Here is a 21,303-nt window from a genome sequence, read left to right on the forward strand (position 1 = left end):
AGTTTCACCAAGCTGTCTGTGCCCAGAGCCTTTCAAGAATTCAAACCCAAAAATAATCACAATCAATTCCCAAAATGCATTCTGGATGGTTTAGTTAAGAAATGTATAGCAAGGTAATTATAGCATTTGGCTTCTGATTAATATTTCTCATAAATAGTTTAAAATCAAAAGTCTGTGCTTTTTAGGTAGGTTGCCTCCCTGCTGATTACTTACTGGTTTGGCTGAAAATTTATTTTATGTATTTATTTTATCACCACATTTTAAGTGAGGAAACGGAGCCACAGTGAGGTTAAACAACTTGCCCAAGCTCCTAAGACTTGTAGGCTGCAGGTGCCTGTAGTCCCAGCTACACGGGAGGCTGAGGCAGGAGAATGGCGTGAACCCGGGAGGCGGAGCTTGCAGTGAGCTGAGATTGTGCCACTGCACTCCAGCCTGGGTGACAACAGAGCGAGACTCTGTCTCAAAAAAAAAAAAAAAAAAACCACTTGTAGGCTGACTCCAGAGGCCAGGGTCTTAACCACTATGCTTGGCTGAGTCATGGCTGACCACTGGTGGGCACTGGGAAAAATGCCAAGGGTACCAGGCATACCACTTGCCTTGCAGGAGATGAGGGAGGCAGCAGGAAAACAGGAATTTTCAGCGCTATGGGCTCGCTGTTGTTTTGCCCTTACTCTAAAAGTTATACAAAGACATTTTTAGTTTTGCCGATTTATATGTATCGCTGGATGCTGAGACGTGATGGATTAGTGGCAGAGCGGGGATGGGGAAAGACATAGAGACGGAGACTAATTATGAGGCTACAGCAATGGTCCATTGCTGTCCAATGTTCAATGGAGATTGAGAGACAATTAGAAGGCAAAATTGCCCGGCCTTATTCAATGACTGAGTTTGGGGTGATGAGTGTACCCCACACAGGAAAATTCACTTTTGCTAATAAAAGGAGAAAATAGTTAATTGTGTACATTATGAAATCAACTGAAAGTCTGAAAAACTTAGCTTGAGATATAGGTTTCAAGATGACATAGATCCCAGTCAACACTCACCACAGTAAGTTCACCACTACTGGTACTTAAACCATGGGCAGCTGCAACTATTAACCTGGATTTATTAGTCTATGTACAGTGCTAATGTACAATGTCGAATTATCCCTATCTCCTACCACTTCCTCCCAATTCAAAGTTCTGGGCAGGCATTTCCAGTTAGCCCAGTTTGACATGTGCTCAAGGCATGGCTAATAGGGGTGGGAAGAAGGTGCTTCCAGCCCCTTCAGCTTTGTAGTAGCACACAGAGCACTACTTCCTTCTAAGGGCTTACCTACTAGTAAGGAGACACCAATAAGAAAGGAATTCGGATGCTGAAAAGCCAAAAAAAAAAAAAAAAAAAAAAGGAAATGTGCAAATTTTCACTACAACGTGTCAAATAAGCTGCTAAGGAGGACAACCCTGTACTGAGCAAACAGAGGCTGGTGGTGCCATCTGTTGAGACCGAAAACCCAGGGAGAGGCCAGGCACTGTGGCTCACGCCTGTGATCCCAGCACTTTGGGAGGCAGAGGCAGGCAGATCATTTGAGGTCAGGAGTTCAAGTCCAGCCTGGTCAACATGGTAAAACCCTGTCTATACTAAAAAACACAAAAATTTTTAGCCAGGTGTGGTGGCACACGCCTGTAATCCCAGCTACTTGGGAAGCTGCGGCAGGAAAATCACTTGAATCCGGAGGGGTGGAGGTTGCAGTGAGCCGAGATCCTGCCACTGCACTCCACCCTGGGCGACAGTGCGAGACTCTGTCTCAAAAACAAAACAAAAGAGGAGAGTTCAACAGGCTATCTTGTTTGACATAACTCCTACAACTCATTATCTTACTCTTCTTCCATGGCTTTCCACAGTGTCTAGGAGTAAAAATAAAATCTCCAAAAGATTCAAAAGACACAGAAAAGGTGGCCTCTGATTATTGCACCAGATTTGTCGGTTTTTTTTTTTTCAATTCCTCAAATACATCATACCATTTCCTGCCTATAGAACGTGGCTCATGCTATTTCCTCTGACTGAGGGGATCAGTTCCTTTCTCTTAGCCTGGCTCAATGTATTCATTCTTCAAATCTCACATAAAATACCATTTCCTTAGGGAAGCCTTTAACCTCTAAGCTGTAATGTGCTGTCTTAACACTTGTATTTTCTTCTACATCCATTATCAAAGTTGGAAACAATATATTTGTGTAATTTTTAAAATTAAATTCCTCTCACCTACTTCACTGACGACAAAGACCAAATATGATTTTTCACTGCCGTATCCCAGATGCCCAGCCAGGAAATTAAAGATTTATTGAAGAATGAATGAATCAATGCACAAATTAATGACTGAAAGAATAAATATATATAACAGTCTAGGTTTGAGAGAGGATAATTAGCCCAAAGGCACTGATTTGGGATCATCAGGATACAGATGATCACTGTAGCCAATGGAACTAATCAAATCACTCAAAAAAGAGTGAAAAGAGTACTTGGGATGAGATATTATCAACTATTAAGCATTTCTTAATGTGATCTATGGGTTACCCTACAGCAAAATCAACTGGAGACTGGATGAAAGAATCTATGTCTTTAATAAATGACTCCAGATGATTTTAATGCAACCTGAGAACCACTAACTTTAGCAATCAGCACAGAAATACCTTTGACTTAGTCTCAAAGTTTGTATTATAGGCCAGGTGTTCTAACTTCTAGAAGAAAGAAGCATAAACGTGCACAAGTAGCTAAGAGCATGTTATTGTGCAAAGAATACCAGAGGAGGATTCAGAAATCCTGGGCCTGTCACCTGATCTCATCATATGCTACATTTACAACCTACATTAGCGACCGGTAATTATCTTCAGGGAATAGAGACATGGGGACTTTGGCCATAGTCTACTGCATTCATGTTTTATGAGGATTCAATATAGGTGATAGGTGACTTAAAAATATTCCATTATGTTTCTAGAAAATGCAAAGGGCATGTTGATCAGCTCAAGAATTTCCTATTCATTTCTCTCAGATAGGAAAATGCTTTTTTAAACATTAAGTAAATTATCATTTTATGTATGTGTATAGGCACACGAGTATGTGTGCCTTAACTGTAATCACTAAAGAACAGAAATGTAAATCTAAAACCATGGGCTTTCCACAAGACACTGTCAGCATCAGAAAAGGCATTAAAAGGGCAGGGGAAGCTTAACCTACATCTCTGGGAAATAAGAAGATTATATTCAAGCTGTCATTTCCTGTTGCCACGATTATATGCAGTCAACAATTTCTTTTATCACAAATTATACAGAAATGACACCTGGATAATCATGTTGCCTGTAATATCATCATGTAAAATGGGAGAATGGTCTGATCGTTTGAATGCTGGCTTATGATTTGGGAAAATAGCTTGTAATTGCAGTTCTACTGACAAATTGCTGCTGTTGGGTAAATCAATATTTACCGCCTCAGTTTCTCCATCGTATACAGTTGAACACCGACACTTAATTTCTGGAATCCTAAACTAGGCTGCATGGGGTAATGCTTAAGCACACAGAATCTGGAAGAGAAACGCCAAAGTACAAATACTGGATTTGTTACTTCTGGCTTTTCTTCCCCCTCCTCTTAGATAAGTTACAGTATTTCGGTTTCACATCCATAAAGTGGGGTCAAATATAATACCCATTTCATAGGCTTATTGTGAGGATATGATTTAATACAGTGTAAAGTATTTAGAATAGTATCTGGCACATAAGAAAGGAATTAATAAATGTTACCCATTATTAAGCTCCATAGTTTCTAGGGTTCTTAAGAAAACTAATGGGTTTAACCCTAAAGTATAATAAAGAAAAAAAAAAAAAAAAAAAAAAAAAAAAGAAAACTAATGAAAGTATGTGTTTGTGTGTGCCAATGCTATATAAAACACATACACACATAACAAATTTCATACTCCAAAATAAAAAGCATCCCTTTTAAAGTCATCATGGTTGAGTTAGGGAGAAAATGAAGGATATGTTGAGGGCAGTGAAGATGGTTGGAGGGATGAGGGAGAGATACACTTATTCTAAATAAAGCGACATTGCTCAGTGTATCTCGGGACCTTTGAGCATTGCCTATGGATCATTTCTTATTTCACAGTTGTTTGAATCTGCCAATTATTAATCACTTTTATCTTAGGATGGTTTATTTAATATTTGGAAGTAGCTGAGAGTCAGTAAATCAAGTTTGATGAATGAAATGGTTAACAAGATTCCATAGCATGATTTTTTTTTTTTTTTTTGAGATGGAATTTCACTCTGTCGCCCAGGCTGGAGTGCAGTGACACAATCTTGGCTCACTGCAAGCTCCGCCCCCCGGGTTCACGCCGTTCTCCTGCCTCAGCCTCCCGAGTAGCTGGGACTACAGGCGCCCACCACCACGCCCGGCTAAGTTTTTGTGTTTTTAGAGACGGGGTCTCACCGTGTTAGCCAGGATGGTCTCGATCTCCTGTCCTCGTGATCTGCCCGCCTTGGCCTCCCAAAGTGCTGGGGTTACAGGTGTGAGCCACCACGCCCGGCCTCCATAGCATATTTTTTTTAACAGAAGCATACAATAGACTGAAATGAGCCATGGTGTAGAAGTCAATCAATGCATTTAGCTCTGTCCAGTTTTACAGCCTATGGAGGTAACATGAGCTACTATCTTTAGTGCAGGAAACAGTTCTATTTGAGTCCATCTCCCTTGGACTCAGCATTAAAACATTTTTCTTGTAAATCAGGCTCAGTCCTTGGATACCTTCTGAACAATAAGGCTTTTACCTGTTTCAGATACTCATTTCTCACCTTGGGTCCTAGTTTAGGTAACTAGGTAATTCTCTTGATAACCTCTCTAGTACCTCAATCCCTCCTAGGATTTGTATTTCTCTTAATAGTTCTCATTCTGGGATGTTGACAGCCTATCCAAGTGATACCCAGAGTTAGAGTCCTAAATGCTTTGGAAGCCATCATGGTGGTCTGAGGTGCACTCTCCAGGTGGCAGGTTTTCTCTGCTGCACTGGAGTCCCTCTCCTCCCTTGTTCCTGAGTTTTATGCCAGAGCCTAAATTGCTCCACTGGATATAGCTATTCCATCTACCCCATTCTCACATAATTCATCATAATTGATTAGGCTACTCTTTGCTATCTTACACCAGAGTTCAGAGTTTATCTTATTCCACACAGCAATCTCAAAAATGATTTATAATTTCTATAAAATATGTCTCTGAGCTTGAAGAAATAACATGAATGATGACATGAGCAGAAACAAGCAAAAAAAGAACTATTCATCTGAGGTTTTGACATAACATCATTTCTTGAATCTCTGAGATACAGTATTTTGCGTTGTACACTTTCCAACAACATTCCTAGTACAACCTGGAAATTGCTGTCTTTCATTGTCAGTTAATATTTTCCTCAAAAAATGCACCATGCCTTTAGCTTCCCTACAAAGGCAGGTATTCCAGTCTTATAGTTTGGGAGCCATTTAATAGTTATACTATAACTTAACTGTGTTTATGAACTCTGCAACATTTTTGTTGTTCCTGTTCATGGGTCTTTGTATATCCTTTGGAATTTCTTACCTTCTATAGAATTTTTTAATTCTCAAAAACTAACCTTATTGGCACTTAACTTCTTCACCCCTACTAAAATCTTTTCAAGTGGCTAACATCACCTCCCCAGACTTACAAAACTTCCTAAAAATATGACACTATCTCTTAGCACAAACTATTATCACTCACTTTTTATTAAGAGAGCTCAGTATGTAACTACATTTGCTAACACAAAATTGGCTTACTTTAAATGTACAACTTACACAGATGCTTAAAAACATAAGCCATAATCTTTCATGACAAGACTGGCCTGCATTGGCAACAGGATGTCAGGGAAAGAGCAACAGACTTTGGATTCTGGGCAAGGCACAACAGGAGTCAACCAATACCCTTAATTCGCTATATGGTGTTGAGCCTTCCTTGTTTTGCTCCTCTGAGACTCAGTCATCTCACTTGTAAGATGAGGCTAACGGTACCTTCTTCCCAAAGCTATGGTGACAAGTATGAAATTAAAATGCCTAGAACTGAGTCTGATAGAACAGCATACCTATTGGTTTCTTTCCCTTTCTCTTAGTTCCATCTCACAGCAGAATACACTTAAACACTTCAGCTCCAGTTGGGACTAATCTCCTTATACGTATTATCTTTCTCTCCTCTGAACCAATTTACAAACAGATGTATTCTTTGGGTTCTAGTCTTGCCTCCTAGATGAATTTTACTGTTGGACCTTTTAAGCTTTATCTCTAGCAAGAAGTAGTGTCCCTAGCTGGTTCTCTACTGCTTCTAGGGGCCTTTGGCCACTTCACTCCTCAAAGGTCTCCTTTGACTCCAAAAGCACAGACAGCAAAAGCAAAATAGGCAAATGGAATTACATCGAAGTAAAAAGCTTCTGCATAGCCAAGGAAACAATCTACAGAAAGATGAGACGATCCATGAATTGGAAGAAAGTATTATTTGCAAACCATATATTTGATAAGGGGCTAATGTCCAAAATATATAAGGAACCCAAACGAGTCAATTTGCTCAGGCAAAGAACCTGAGCAGACGTTTATCAAAAGGATAGATGTAAATGGAAGATATATTAAACAATGCTCAGTATCTCAGGGAAATGCAAATTAAAACCACAAAGAGGCTGGGCTGGGGTGGCTTTTGCTTCTAATCCCAGCTACTCTGGAAGCTGAGGCAGGAGAATCACTTGATCTCTGAAGTTTGAGGCTGCAATGAGCCATGATCATCAAGGTACTCCAGCCTGGGTGACAGATACCCTGTTGCTTAAAAAAAATAAAAGAAACAGCCAAAAAACCAGTGTGATATCACCTCACACCTGTTTCAATGACGATCGAAAAGATGAATAATAACAAGTGTTGATGAGAATGTAGAGAAAAGAAAATTCTTGTACATTGTTGGTAGGAATGTACATAAGCACAGCCATTTCAGAAAATACTACAGAGATTCCTCAAAACTAAAACTATAATTACTAGAAAATATGATCTACCAATCCCACTTCTTCATATTCAGTCATGTGTTGCTTAACAACAAGGATACGTTCTGAGAAATGAGTCATTAGGTGATTTTGTCATTGCTTGACCATCATAGACTGTACCTTAAACAAACGTAAATGGTACCATCTACTATACACCTAAGCTATATGGTATAGCCTATTACTACTAGATATGTTTAGATACATGTACATTTACAATTTAACATATAGAGCATGTTACTATAGTGATTACTGTAGACAATTGTAACACACTGGTAAATGTTTGTGTTCTAAACATATTCAAACATAGAAAAGGTACAGTAAAAATACAGTATTATAATCTTTTGGGACCACCATCATGTATAAAGACTGTCATATATGCAGTCCATCATCACCTGAAATGTCATCACGCATCTCAGGGCTGTATATCCAAAGGAATTGAGACTGATATTTCAAAGAGATAGCTGCACTCCCATGTTTACTTCAGCAATATTCACAATAGCCAAGATATGAAAGCAACCTAAGTGTCTACCAGCGGATGAATGGATAAAAAAGTAGATGTACACACAATGGAACACTACACAGTCTTTAAAAAGAAAGGAATCTGTAATTGTGACAACATGGATGTAACTGAAGGACATTATGCTAAGTGAAATAAGGCAGGCACAGAAGAAAAGTACTGTATGGTCTCAATTATATGTGGAATCTAACAAAGTCAATCTCAGAGAAACAGATTTTAGGAAGGTGATTACCTGAGGCTAAGGGTTGGGGTAGAGAGTGAGGTGGGAAAAGGGGAGATGTTGATCAAAGGGTAAAAAGTTTGAGCTAGACTGGAGGAATAAAATGTTAGTGATCTACTGCACGGTATGGTGACCACACTCAATAATAACATTGTATATTTCTTTTTTTTTTGAGACGGAGTCTCGCTCTGTCGCCCAGGCTGGAGTGCAGTGGCACAATCTCGGCTCACTGCAAGCTCCGCCTCCTGGGTTCACGCCATTCTTCTGCCTCAGCCTCTCCGAGTAGCTGGGACTACAGGCACCCGCCACCATGCCCGGCTAATTTTTTTGTATTTTTAGTAGAGATGGGGTTTCACCGTGGTCTCGATCTCCTGACCTCGTGATCCGCCCGCCTCGGCCTCCCAAAGTGCTGGGATTACAAGCGTGAGCCACCGTGCCCGGCCTAACATTGTATATTTCAAAATTACTGTAAGAATAGATTTGTCATGTTCTCACTAAAAAAAAAAAGATGATATGTTTGTAAGGTGATGGATATGTTAATTAGCTTGTTTGAATCTTTCTACAATGTATATGTAACTCAAAACATTACATTATACCCCATAAATATACACAATTGTTATTGTCAATTAAAAATGTTACTGCCAAATAAAAATGTCAATTAAAAAAACAAGAGAATCACTTTATATTATAGATCATGCTAGTGTATTAGAAGCAAAAAATACTAGACAAAAGATTATTGTTATGCACTGCATTTTTATGGAATATTTTGCAAATAAGTTGCCTTCTCCTATTACCAGTATTGCTATGCTTGAAGGAAGATTTACCAAAAAAAAAAAAAAAGCCCCAAGTTGTCAGATAAAATGTGGAATGATAGGAATTTATTTGTAGGCAAAATTATGCACAAAATGGTTTCTACAGGAAAATCCCCTAGGACTTTTGATACAGATGATTTCTAAAATTTTAAATTCATACATACCTTTTAAGGAATACATCTATTGCTCTTCTATTTTCATATGTAGATATTACTAAAGCCTTTTCACAAAATGTAATAATCTACTTAACTCTGAAAGGTTGACAAAACATCTTTTGTTTTTAAGTTAAGAAAAATTGGCCGGGTGCGGTGGTTCACGCCTGTAATCCCAACACTTTGGGAGGCCAAGGCAGGCAGATCATGAGGTCAGGAGTTTGAGACCAGCCTGGCTAATATGGTGAAACTCCATCTCTAATAAAAAAAAAAATACAAAAAAAAAAATTAGCTGGGCATGGTGGTGCATGCCTGTAGTCTCAGCTACTTGGGAGGCTGAGGCAGGAGAACCCAGGAGGAGGAGGATGCAGTGAGCTGAGATCGCGCCACTGCACTCTAGCCTGGGCGACAGAGTGAGACTTCGTCTCAAAAAAAAAAAAAAAAAAAAAAAGAAAGAAAAATCATTAATATTTTTCCTTAGACTGATTTTACCTCTTTCAAGTTAAAAAAGGGGGAAATTAAGAATGCCGTGTGAGCAGGTATATTTGCTACATAGCTTTTAGTAGTGCTCTTCAAATGTGCTCTGATGATCATATTCCTCAGAACCATCAAGGGAGCATGTGAATAGCCAGACTGCATCCTCCTGACCTGGACTGTCCACAGGTGAGCTTTTTTAGTTTTCATTTTAGATTTTGTTTTATTATGTTTTTAATTGTGTGTGTGTGGTTATTGCTGTTGTTTTATTAAAGGGCATATATTACATCAGTAACTCATGTAATTTAAATGCATATGCCTGGCCCCATTGTAGGACCACCAAGTCACAATAATCTGTGAAAATATGCTACTAATTGGTCATTTTAAAACAACATACCAGGAACAACTACTACAAAAGCTTTCCAGATGATTCGAACAACCAGCCAGATTAGGAACCACTAGTCTAACAAAGTATATACCTTAGGAAATTTTAATACCTTCAGTTTTATATCCTTACTTGGAAGTCAAAATATTCTGATGGTTTTATAACCATTCAGAAAACAAAATATATACATGACGTAAAAACTAGGAAGTATGCTAATTTCCAATATCACAGTCTCTTTCAGAGCAAGATTTTTGTTCTTCTGCTAGGAAAATTATTAATACTTCAAACTGGCGTTAGGTTCTGATTTCAGGTAAAGTGTATCAGACTGCAAATACAACATCCTTCAAGCAGCTGTTTTAGTACAGTATTTATTGCATTCTACAAATCTTGATTTATAAAATGAACCAAGGATTTGAAGTAGAAACACTGAGAATGAACTATTTCACATCAAAACCTGAGAGTCCCAGAAATTTAGTGGCTTTCATATTCATACTGGTTTCTCGTAAATATCTCTGAGTTGAACTAAACCTAGTGGCTGACTCTGTTCTTCATCTTTTATCAGTTTTTCCAACTTAAAACTTGAATAAAAACAACCTTTGAAGTGAATAAGCATATTGCTGCTCTAAATAGCCAAAGTAACAATCCCTGTAATTCTGGATCCGCCAATTATTAGCTGAATGACATTAAGCTAGGTAAGTTTTCAGCATCTGCTTCCTCACCTGTAAAATGGGATAATAATAAAATAAAATTAATAGTGATGTTATAAGAATTAAAAGAATGAAAAACAGGTAAACAGCCTGGAAAGTGCCTAATATATAGTAATTCTGAGTAGTAAGCTTTTATCTCTATTCTTCTGAGCTCTCAGGAGATAAAGTCATAGTCTTAGCAATTAAAAGCCACAGTTTGAATTTGGATTTGACTTTAAAGTTTGTGTTTTTTTTTATTTGGTATCCCACCTCTCTTGATTCAGGCATTTATCCGACACATATTAACTCAATGCCATATGGGTATAAAACACTAGTCTAGGCACAGTATAAGTTAAAGGATTAAAAAAAAAGACAACTTGCCTCTAGACTATTCCAGAATAGAAAATGAGAAATGCACATAAATATGAGAGTCAGTGTGATAAGAGGCAAGTACATGGGAATTTTGAGGAGACAATAAATAGTTAATTCCAGTTGATAGGTGGTACAAGGCTGAAGGTGGGGGATCAGAGAGTCACCATCATGGTATAGGAATCAAGACAGCTGCACAAATGGTGCCAACTCAGCAGGGGCCAGCAACAATGGAAGAATTTGACCTCATGGGGAAGCTTCTGACTACACACACTCTAAGGTCTCTTCCTACTGGAATGCTATTCAAGGTGAAGATTCTCTGAAACATTATCATCAAATATCCACATCTATAGACATTGGAGTTTTCTGGTCCTCTGGATCCTGAAGACAACAGTTGAAATAAATAATTCAAATGTGTGAGCTTATAATTCCATAAAGCTATGTCAGAGAGACAGCATCCCACAGTTTGACAGCAAGAGCTCTGCACTCCAATCTGGCTAAGGTTACTTATGGAGAAAAGACAGCACTGCTACCTCATGATAACTACGTAGCCATGGAGAGAAAAAATATGCTGGCATCTGCCCAAAGCCCAGTAAGCAGATGGCCATGGGAACAGAAACCATCATGACAATTGGCACCTCTTTGGGATGCTCTGAGCAGGAAAGGGGCCTGGAAAATGTCCTTCTTTGGCTGTCCTTCCTTCAGAGGCATATGGGTGGCACAGGATGGGGAAAACTGCCTGACTGCTGCCAAGGGGAGCAAAGATAGCCTTTAAAATCTAGGCTACTGCAGCTTCCTGGGTAGTCAATCTGGTACCTTTCAGCAACCAGAGACCATCTTAAAGATGTGTGTGCTGATTTCCTCTAGGACAGATGATATCCAACGGATTCCATTCAAAGTTGGCTCACAGGATAATAAGAAGCCAAGCTCCAAGAGGATGGAGGGGTCTGAGTCCTCTATAGCCAGGCCTCATATGTCAGATAAATGGCACAGGATTGTTTTATCTCTGGTTTTATTCTTAACCAGGTGGCTGTAGATAACCAAGAGCATGTGTGTATTCCAAGGTTAAGTGACATTCACTGAATGACAAAGTTTGTTAGCTGGTTGAAGGGTCATCATCAGTAACAATCTGCTTTGCAGAGGCTTTCTAATTTGGAATTTTTGGAAGCTGAAGAAGATCCATTTTTCTGAAATGTATCATCTTGTCCTATTTATGATATTGCCTAACATTTCAAGCAACTACATTAACCAATTGGCATTAAAACATTTCTCTATTATGTCACAACATATATACACAAACCACACACACACACACACACACACACACACATGCTCATGCACTTCTTAGTCTTCATTTGCCTTTGAGTAAACTCTGAATCAACAGCAAATAAAATACAATGTCAAACTGCTGGCCTGTATCCCAAGAAATAGCAAATGAATTTCAGTAACAAGGACATCTGACTCTCAAAAATCACTCCAATGTAAGACAGATATTATTACCACATGAATTACATTTGCATAACATTTGACTACTTTTCACTCTTAAATCAGTTTTAAATATAGTTGAGAACTACCCATCCCTGCAAAAAAACAAAAACACAAAATGTCACAACAGCCAGTGCATTCAAGATCCCTTTGACCTATATATCATTCCTAAATAAATTACATAAACTGTGTTGTTTTATAAAGACAGATTTTTAGAGTGGCAAACCCTAGTTATTTCGGTTGTCATAGAAATTCAAATAGTTTAGCAGTAAAGATTTCTGATTATTCAATAATCTACTCACATCAACCACAAAATGGCTCATTTAGAGGAGTTTGATCACAGCTTTGGTCAAGACAGAGAAGCCATAACCAGCTACTGGCTGCAGATATTATTATGTTATTTGATAATAGCAAGTAACACTTGGTCATATATACCTTTATGAAGTATTATGTAGAGTAATAGCTTAGTTAATGATGACAATCCCATGATCAGGGAACATAATAATAATATGCAATTTGTTTAAATTGAGATAGTAACAGACTATCCCAAAAATGTAAGTAATTAGCATGCAACTAAAATAAATGGTAAGGGATTGGAATAAGTGCGGAGGAAGTTGGGTTGAGAAATAAAAAGTAAACAAACTCTTACATTTGCATATAACTGTCACTTTCCAAAAGAATATAATCCAAAGTTGTTCCCACAAGAAAGCAATTAAACTTGTTAGTTAAGGTACTCTTCTCATTTCCATGGTGGAGAAGGGACTTTATTCTTAGGAAGGTAACCACTCAACTCTATCCCCTTACTGATCTCTTCTCAAAGAATAGCTTGTGATCACTCAGGCATGACCTAGGGCCATGGCTCTACTGCTCTCCCTGACTGTGCCAGCAGGTTGTAAGGGAGTCTGTGGTCTTCCACGGGACTGTCCTATGCAGACACAACTTTTCCTATGGGCAACCCCTAAATTGTTGAATGGATAGGAAAATGAGTGGTTAAGTCTCAGAGTCCATCTTTTCACATTTTTTTTTTAACATTACACCTTTCTCTCCATCCCTGTAAACTTAATGGAACCAAGAAATAGATGCCAGGCTGTTGGCTTAACCTTTGGTTTCACTCACCTTTTGTTTGACAACTGATACCACAAAGTTAGTTGAGGTAAAATGGGGTTTGTGCCTAAATTTAGCAGAGAAATCTGATCCACAATGTGTTGGGTTAAGTTTGGGCTCATTCCAATATGACCCATTTAACATATTCTTTGATTTTAAATCATCAAGCCCAACTCCTTAGGAGAGCTGCCTGAGTAAAACAAAATGCTCCCCAGAGTAAGCGTGAAAAGTCATTGCAAGTAAACTCTTTCACCCAAGTAAACACAGAACATGCTCTAAAGAACTGCTACCCAATGTTAAAACACAATTAGCTCACAATGTAGCATTTAAACATGAATACCTCCAGCCAAGATCTTCTCTTCCAACTCCGCCATTTGCTTTTTATAGGCCCTTAAAGCTGCTTCTTTGAAAGAAGGACGAATTCTCTTTGGCTTTGTGATCTCCACTGGCTGTTCAGGAATGTTTTGGTTTTCATCTTCTCTTATTTCCATCTCAGCTGATGTTTCATTTAAGGGTTCTAATCCCTCTTCACTAACCATATCGTCTGCTGGACCATCATAACCCTCATCTTGTGGGGTTTCGTAAGGTGTTTCATATGAAAGGTGATCATATGCTTGCATTTGTTCATCTGTTTCAGTAATACTAGTCCTGTTTTCTAGTTTAGCAAGGACTTGTTCCATCACTTCAACATAATCTGTTTCATTATCAGCCACTGGTTCAGTATAATCTTCCTCATCCTCTGCTTTATAGTAATAGGGCTCCGTGTAGACATCAGAGTCAAGTGTGGTACTTGACTCATTTGCAGTTGATTGAGATAATGTCCGAAATCTCCCCATTAATGAAGAGCCACTGTCCTCATACCCACTCAGACTCTGTGTGCTTTTGTTCCATACTACTTCTAAGGCTGATTTAGCCCTCTGCAGTGTAGATCCAAATTTTGGGAAGCTGAAAGTCTTATCTGAAAGGTCAATGCTTAATCGACTATGCCATGATTTGGGTGGGGCATCCTCTGAATCATCACTTTGCAATTCACTTTGACTTCGATACCTCATGGACAACTGGTTTTGATTTTGGTATAGCTCATTAGAATTAGCTCCCTGATAAGAGTCATATTGGCCAACCCACTGGGCTTGTGGTTCATTATCCAAACCAGGGCATGGAGAAGAATTGTCATCTTGAGTTAAGTCATAGCTCTCTGAGTCATCTTGAAGATCACTGTGGCACTTTCCCAAGTATTCTAGGTCTTTATTGTAAACACCAAGCTGTTGGTCAGAAAGACTGTTTGTTTCATAATCAAAACCTTCCTGGGTGGATGAATCCAAGCCTAAATCAGCTCCTTGCTCTACTTGATTCCATTCCTTCCATGGAGAAAGATCCTCATGTAAAGAGAGCTGAGAATCACTGTAATGACTCTGGTCTCCAGATGCACACACCATGCCATTACTCATTCCACTATCCACAGTTTCTGTGTTTTCAATTTCGGTCTGTCCTTGGATACCCTGAACACTTCCATTCAAATGCTGGTCCTTGGGACTGTCATACAGGGTCGCTGTTCCTTCCTGTTTCCTCTGCCATAGCTCCCGGTCCGAAGATGACAGGAGAGAGCTTCCATTAGTTCTAGTGAAAAACTGATTTTCTGAAAAATCCTCTGAATAAGACTGACACAATTTGGAAAAATCTGATTCAGAATGACTAAGTTTAGCAGTGAAAAAATCACTCTGTGAGTGCCAGAGAGGTGTTGCATCTGCATAATGGGTTGTGGTTTGCTTTTCCAAGATATCTGATTCTGGCAACTGTGAGGAGATTTTATCATAATCTGATTTATTTGAAATTCTGCTGCTATTAGCAGTTTTATTCTTGGATCTAGCACTGTGTGATTTTGAGCTTGGCTTGGAAGTACCTCCCTTTGTTAGAAGCTCTGACTTGGAAAGCACAGCGTAACTGTTTCTATTGAGGTCAGATTCAAGATCTTCATCACTGTCATCAGGTGACTGCCAATTGTTCTTCTTGATTTTTGGTTCTGGAGTAGACAACTTTATATCCATGCTTTCATATGTCTGGGAGGACGGTATCCCTTTCTCTTTCCTTTCTCTGATGTCATGAGTTAGAATATCTGTTGAGACTCCAATGCCTGTTCCTTTGAGTTTATATGATTTTTTTAAGACAGAATCCCTTTGCTGAGGGGTTTCAAAGTACACAAGTATGGGTCGAGGCTTTGCATTTGGGCAGTCCCTCTGGTGTCCTATCCTCTGAGCAAATTCAATTTTAATAGCATTTGGTGCATCTGAAAAACCCATTTTATCTATTAGAATTTGGTACACCACACTTTCAACATATTCAAATCTTTCTTCAGGCACATTTAAAAATCTCAGGCTTGCCTTGCTACCCATATGACCTAAGTGCTTAATATAATCATGGATGTCTCTAGTTTCCCTCCGAGACTGGACAAACCCCGTACGTAGCTGCTCAATTTCATTTTGTACAACCTCCACACTGCTGGAGATCTCATCGATGGAGTGCTTGAGAGCATTGACGTGCCCTCGTAGTTCAGAAAGTTCTGTTTCAATCTGACTTATTCCTTGAAGTTCCTTAAAGATCATTTCCATGACATCATGTGTTTGGCTAATGCAGCCAGAGGAACTGAACCCTGGCTCCAGGGCATTTGTCTTTGGGTTTCGGACAGTTCTGTCCAAAGACTTGCTTCTTATTCCCCAGGATTTTTTCATGGTGCTTAACTCTGAGTCTGAGGAGACACACTCTTGACTCTTTTTCCATTTTCTCAGTTTTCGTAAAGCTCCCAGTTTTAAGCCATGTAGAGTACGCTCCCCGTCAGAGCTGCCCTCAGAGGGTGCAAGGCTGCTTGAACTCTTTCTGTTGCGTCTAACTGGCATTGTGTGTGTTGATTGTGCCTGGTTTTCTGTGCTACTCCTTAGTTCATTTAATGATTCTGAGTAGGAACTCTCAATTGAAGAGAGCTCTGGAAGCAGATCCTCATTATCACTATTGGTTACTTTAGCATTCTTTTGTAGGCCATTGGCAATAGCTACTCGGTAACTGAATGTTGGTGATAGGGAAAACTCTTTACTAGCCTCGTCTTCCTTAGTGGATAAGTTGTGAGTGGATGAACACTTTGCAATCTTCTTTACAGTGCTTTTAAAGGTATAAGAAAATTTGGGGGATTTGGTCTGGCCAGCAGTGGGGAAGTCTTGATCCTTTTTCTGCTGACGATACTCTTTGTTTTTGCTTGTATTTCCCAATTTCTTTGTAAACATTCCTTTGCAAAGCTTATGAATGTAAGGTAAAATCAAGCTCTTGAAAAAATTAGCCACCATGGAGGGCAATTAGTGCAAGCTTTTCTGCCCCAGAAAAGTAAACAAGTATCAGGATGAAAATCTGAAAATCCAAGACAAGCATCACTGTTCAGATGTTCTGTGAATCACTGGAAAGAGCAGGAAGGGCAGGCATGGCTCTGCCATATTGTTGCTGTCCTGTGCAAACCAGAAGCAAAGCTCCATCTATGAAAGACATTCTTTCCTGGAGGAGGGGTTTCATGAATCTCTCTCATTTCCACATAACTCCATGCAGTGTCTAAAAAGAAATGAATGTTAAAATAAATATCAGAATTCAATTCTAGATTTATTCCACTTCCAACATGTTTCAAAAGTATTCATAATACACAATGTGTGAAAAATTGCTGAGGAAGTAGGAGAATATATGAATTTCAATGTAAATTTACTTTTAAAATAATCACTTAAAGCAAATCACTACCAATAACTACGTTTATAATGTTTTTGGATAAATCATTTATGGGTGGACACAACTGAAATAGTAATAAAAGGTAATTATGATTATTTAGAAAACATTGAGTAATATAACAGGCAATTTATACAGCCATATTGACTTAAAGTCATTTCTACTTTACTTTCTTTCCTAATATCATGTTTACTTACACAAATGTAAGAATTTAAGTGTATGTATATTCCCCTCACATCCCAGATATTCAAAATTCACAAATTAATATTATCTATATATATATAACTGTTTTTATTCATTCAAACAATCTTTTTCTGACCACGTGAATAAATAATCTCTATGATGACTAGTTTCTTGAATTATGTGAAGAAAAAGAAAATAAAGTTTACATTTAATTTTGCTGGTTTGCCAGCACAGGGCCTTATATTAGTAGGAACTCAAAGTTTTGTTGAATTGAACTTAATATTTTATCAGTGAAATGTAACCCAGAATAATAGTAACGGTCAAAAGGCTTTGTTGGTATTCCAGTATGTGTTTGGGTAGATAACCTATTTAATTCATTAAAGAACACATCATAAACTACAGATTGTCTCAGAAATCTGCTCTTTTATCAGCTCTCTCCACTTGGAAATCTGCCAGTTTCACTTCAGTCAGGTCTGCAGGGGATTTGGGAATACATGCTCTGGCCAGGAGCCAAGCTCCACAAGAGACAGGGGAGCACAGAAGAGGAGGAGAAAAGATGGAGTGAAAGAGATGAACTCTAAAGAAGTCCAAGTCTTTCTGGGTTTCAAATACTATCAGGGTATAATTCTTCTGCTCTGAAACAATTTGGTATTCATTCACAAACACAATCCAGGACCTATTTTCTACTAATAAAAATGTCAAGAAATTTACTTTTGAGTTGATTTTAAAAGCATTTTTTTTATTATACTATAGGTTTTAGGGTACATGTGCACAATGTGCAGGTTTGTTACATATGTATCCATGTGCCATGTTGATTTCCTGCACCCATTAACTCGTCATTTAGCATTAGGTATATCTCCTACTCCTTTGTGGCATCTCCTTGTGAAGAAAAGGCTTTGGAAAGTTAAGCTGCAATCAGGTAGATAAGTTATTTTTAAACCAATTTTGGTCGAATAAAATTTTCTACCCATCACTCAATCCAAAATCCTTGGTCTTCCAAACTTAGAAACAGATGCTTCTTTTGTTTAAATCAAAGTAGCAATTCTGTTAATGCCTCTGATGTTTTCAAATCTAAATTTCCTGACTGGCATTACTGGTTCAAAGCTACTGTTCTGGGCAATAATTGTTAGAAAAAGTTTGAGTGGGAAAGTTCAATGTGAAATGAAGCCCACCAAATGAAAACTCAGGAACAGGTGTCCACAGTTGCACACACGAACTCATTTGCTTGTATTCCAACCACAGAGAACAACCTGTTATTCACTAAGGGCTCCACACTCTTTCATGCCTCAGTAACTTTTATGTCCTCTCTAGCCAGAATATCAGTCATTATCCAGCCCTCACTATCTGTAAAAATTATGTTTAAACTCCAAAACCATTTCAGCAACCACCCAAACTGAGCTCGTCTCTCTCCTAGCCACTTTTTATCAAAGAATTGGCACACATTTCAGCCACTTAGTATCTCCACCTAGTTGCCCCAAATTAAACTCCATCCAGAACCTAGCAATTTTCCTGAATTACTAATCTCAATAACGTCATCATAATCATCCACTTGCCCACAGCACATACTCAGGAGTCATTCTAGATCATGTGTCATCCATCTCATGTTCATACCTGAGGTGACACAGTAATACCTTAGTAAGGAACACTGTCATTTCTCATCTGGATTATGACAATTGTATCCTACGTGGTCTCCCTAATGATGATTTGTACTCTTTTTTCAAATCCTAAATTTCTAAAATTCATACAATTAAAAATATATGTCTTCCTTCTTGAAAGACTATTTTAGCAGTCTAATTTTCTATCACTCCCATAAGCACATCTGCCTCAGTCACAGTGAAGTAGTAGCAGTTCCCTGATTACCATATTTTTACCTCACTAAAGGGCCTTTTTCCATGCTGTTCCTTCTTCCTCCAATTCCTTTCCCCTTCCCCTCTCTATTCACATGTCTCTTTCATAAATATCTACAGAATATCTATACATTTGAGACCCAGCCAAGGATCAACATCAGCTCTTTTTACCTCCTCAGCATACAGCACTTCCTCCTCTGTGCTCCTGCAATGTACTCTCGAAATACCATAATTATTTATGTGAAATATTTTATCTGTATGTCTGCCTCTCCTATCTGACTATAAACTCTTGAAAAGCAGGAGCCATATTCTATTTAACTTTAAATTTTTATATTCCTTGATACATAATAGACTCATACTGTTTGTCAGATAGGTGATTATATAAATGAATGAAAGTAATAAACCCATGAACTAATACATAAACAATGTAGGTTCCAGTAAGCCTAAACTGGCTGCACTGGGCCTTACACAATCCAGAGAAGGAGAAGCAGTGTGAGCAGAAGGGAAGCATCTGAGACATTCATGTCATGTGCAAAGACGAAGAAGCATCCACTTTGTCCAGAGAGGGATGCCTCTGATGGGGAGCAGAGGATTGACAAAATACAATCAGAAGGTAGAGAGTTTTGAAATTTAAGAAGTCCCATTTGAGGAGTAGGCACTAATACCTATTGGCTTTCAGCACAGTCCCTTGATCTAGATTACCTGCAATGGAATCCCAACTCTGTGATACGCTAGCTGTGTGGTCATAAGAAAGTTACTTCCTTGGGAAGCCAGGGCAGGCAGATCGTGAGGTCAGGAATTCAAACCATCCTGGCCAAGATGGTGAAACCCTGTCTCTACTAAAAATACAAAAATTAGCCAGGTGTGGTGGTGCATGCCTGTAGTCCCAGCTACTCAGGAGGCTGAGGCAGGAGAATCACTTGAACCCAGGAGGCAGAGGTTGCAGTGAGCCGAGATCATGTCACTACACTCCAGCCTGGTGACAAAGCGAGACTCTATCTCAAAAAAAAAAAAAAAAAAAAAAGAAGAAGAAGAAGAAGAAGAAAATTACTTTCCTACTGCTTTATCTTGTACATTAATTATATTGGGAAAGAAATAGCATCTCCTCATAGGATAGTTGTAAGGTTTAAATAAGTTAATACATGTAAATTTTTGGAGCAATGTCTAGAAGATACCAAAGCCCAGTAAATATTAGTTATTGCTAGTGCTGAGAAGAGTAGTGAAAAAGTTCAAGAAGCAATTACAGAGGACTAATCAGGTGGTATCTGATGTGAAAATTATGATATAGTGGGAGGCAATCTAAGAATTCTGCTAGGTTGGAGAATGAAAGAGGAAGAACAAAAACATTCTAAAGAAGCAGTCAGAAGTGAAAGGGAAGGTAACTTTTATCTCTATGGTTCAGCAACAATTTCCTAATATTGAAATCTCATCTTCCTAGTTACTGAGCTCCCACTGTATGTGTGTGACACAATCCCATCAAAAAACCATAGATGCCTTAGGGAAAGAGTTGGTGAGTCCAAAATAATGGCTGTGGAACTTCCTTCAGACAAGTGACTGAGACAGGAAAGGAAGATGACATTTAATGATCACCTGTTATGTTTCAGAAACTTAAATTATCTCCGCAATCCTCACAGAAACTCTTTAAAGAAGGCATTATGATGCCTATTATATGAGGAGATAAGAGATTCAAAGAGATAAAGAGATACAGCCAAAAACTGCACAGCTAAATAAAGCAAAAAGGTAGTTTGGTCCTAGTCCTGGGGTCTATGAAACAATCATTTGTACGTAAAGTGAATGTTACCAGTGGTAACTGACACAAACCCTTACACCCAGCCCACACAAACCCACATACCTACTCCTCTCTCTGAAGTTCATTTTTTTAAAGGAAAATAGCTCAAATCAGGAAAAACTCAAGGTGGATGAGAGGCAGCTGGAGGGTGAACGCTAAGATAACATCATCTCAACTACTTGAATTCCAAAGCTCCAGATATTTTAACTTTAGTTACATAACCACACATCGTCTTCAGTAATGAACTTTAGGGATAAGATTTAAGACTTTGGAAAGAAAGTCTTTGAGAGAGATTAAAACAATAGACTATGCTGTTATGGGAAGCCTTAGTAATAACATTCAGTTACTATTTACTATGTACCAAGCACTGTGTATGCAATTTTCTAAAGTTTATCTCATTTCATTCTCACAATAATTGTATAAAATAAGTATTTTTAATTTCCAGATAAAGTGACTCAAGGTTTAGTTTCTGAAAACTTGCT

At 38.5% G+C, this 21,303-nt stretch overlaps 1 protein-coding gene across 2 annotated transcripts in view; it reads right to left on the reverse strand.

The window, feature by feature from the left end:
• The window catches only part of UNC13C (unc-13 homolog C), a 663,443-nt gene that overhangs the window by 609,657 nt on the left and 32,483 nt on the right, over positions 1-21,303 (reverse strand). For both annotated transcript variants that reach the window (XM_055279200.2, XM_055279199.2), the window contains exon 2: positions 13,590-16,837. In XM_055279200.2, coding sequence (XP_055135175.2) covers positions 13,590-16,581 — 2,992 coding nt within the window. In that variant the 5' untranslated portion in view covers positions 16,582-16,837. The remainder of the gene's footprint in view (positions 1-13,589; positions 16,838-21,303) is intronic.

Source organism: Symphalangus syndactylus, chromosome 5 (assembly GCF_028878055.3).
Source record: "Symphalangus syndactylus isolate Jambi chromosome 5, NHGRI_mSymSyn1-v2.1_pri, whole genome shotgun sequence".
Classification (NCBI taxonomy): domain Eukaryota; kingdom Metazoa; phylum Chordata; class Mammalia; order Primates; family Hylobatidae; genus Symphalangus; species Symphalangus syndactylus.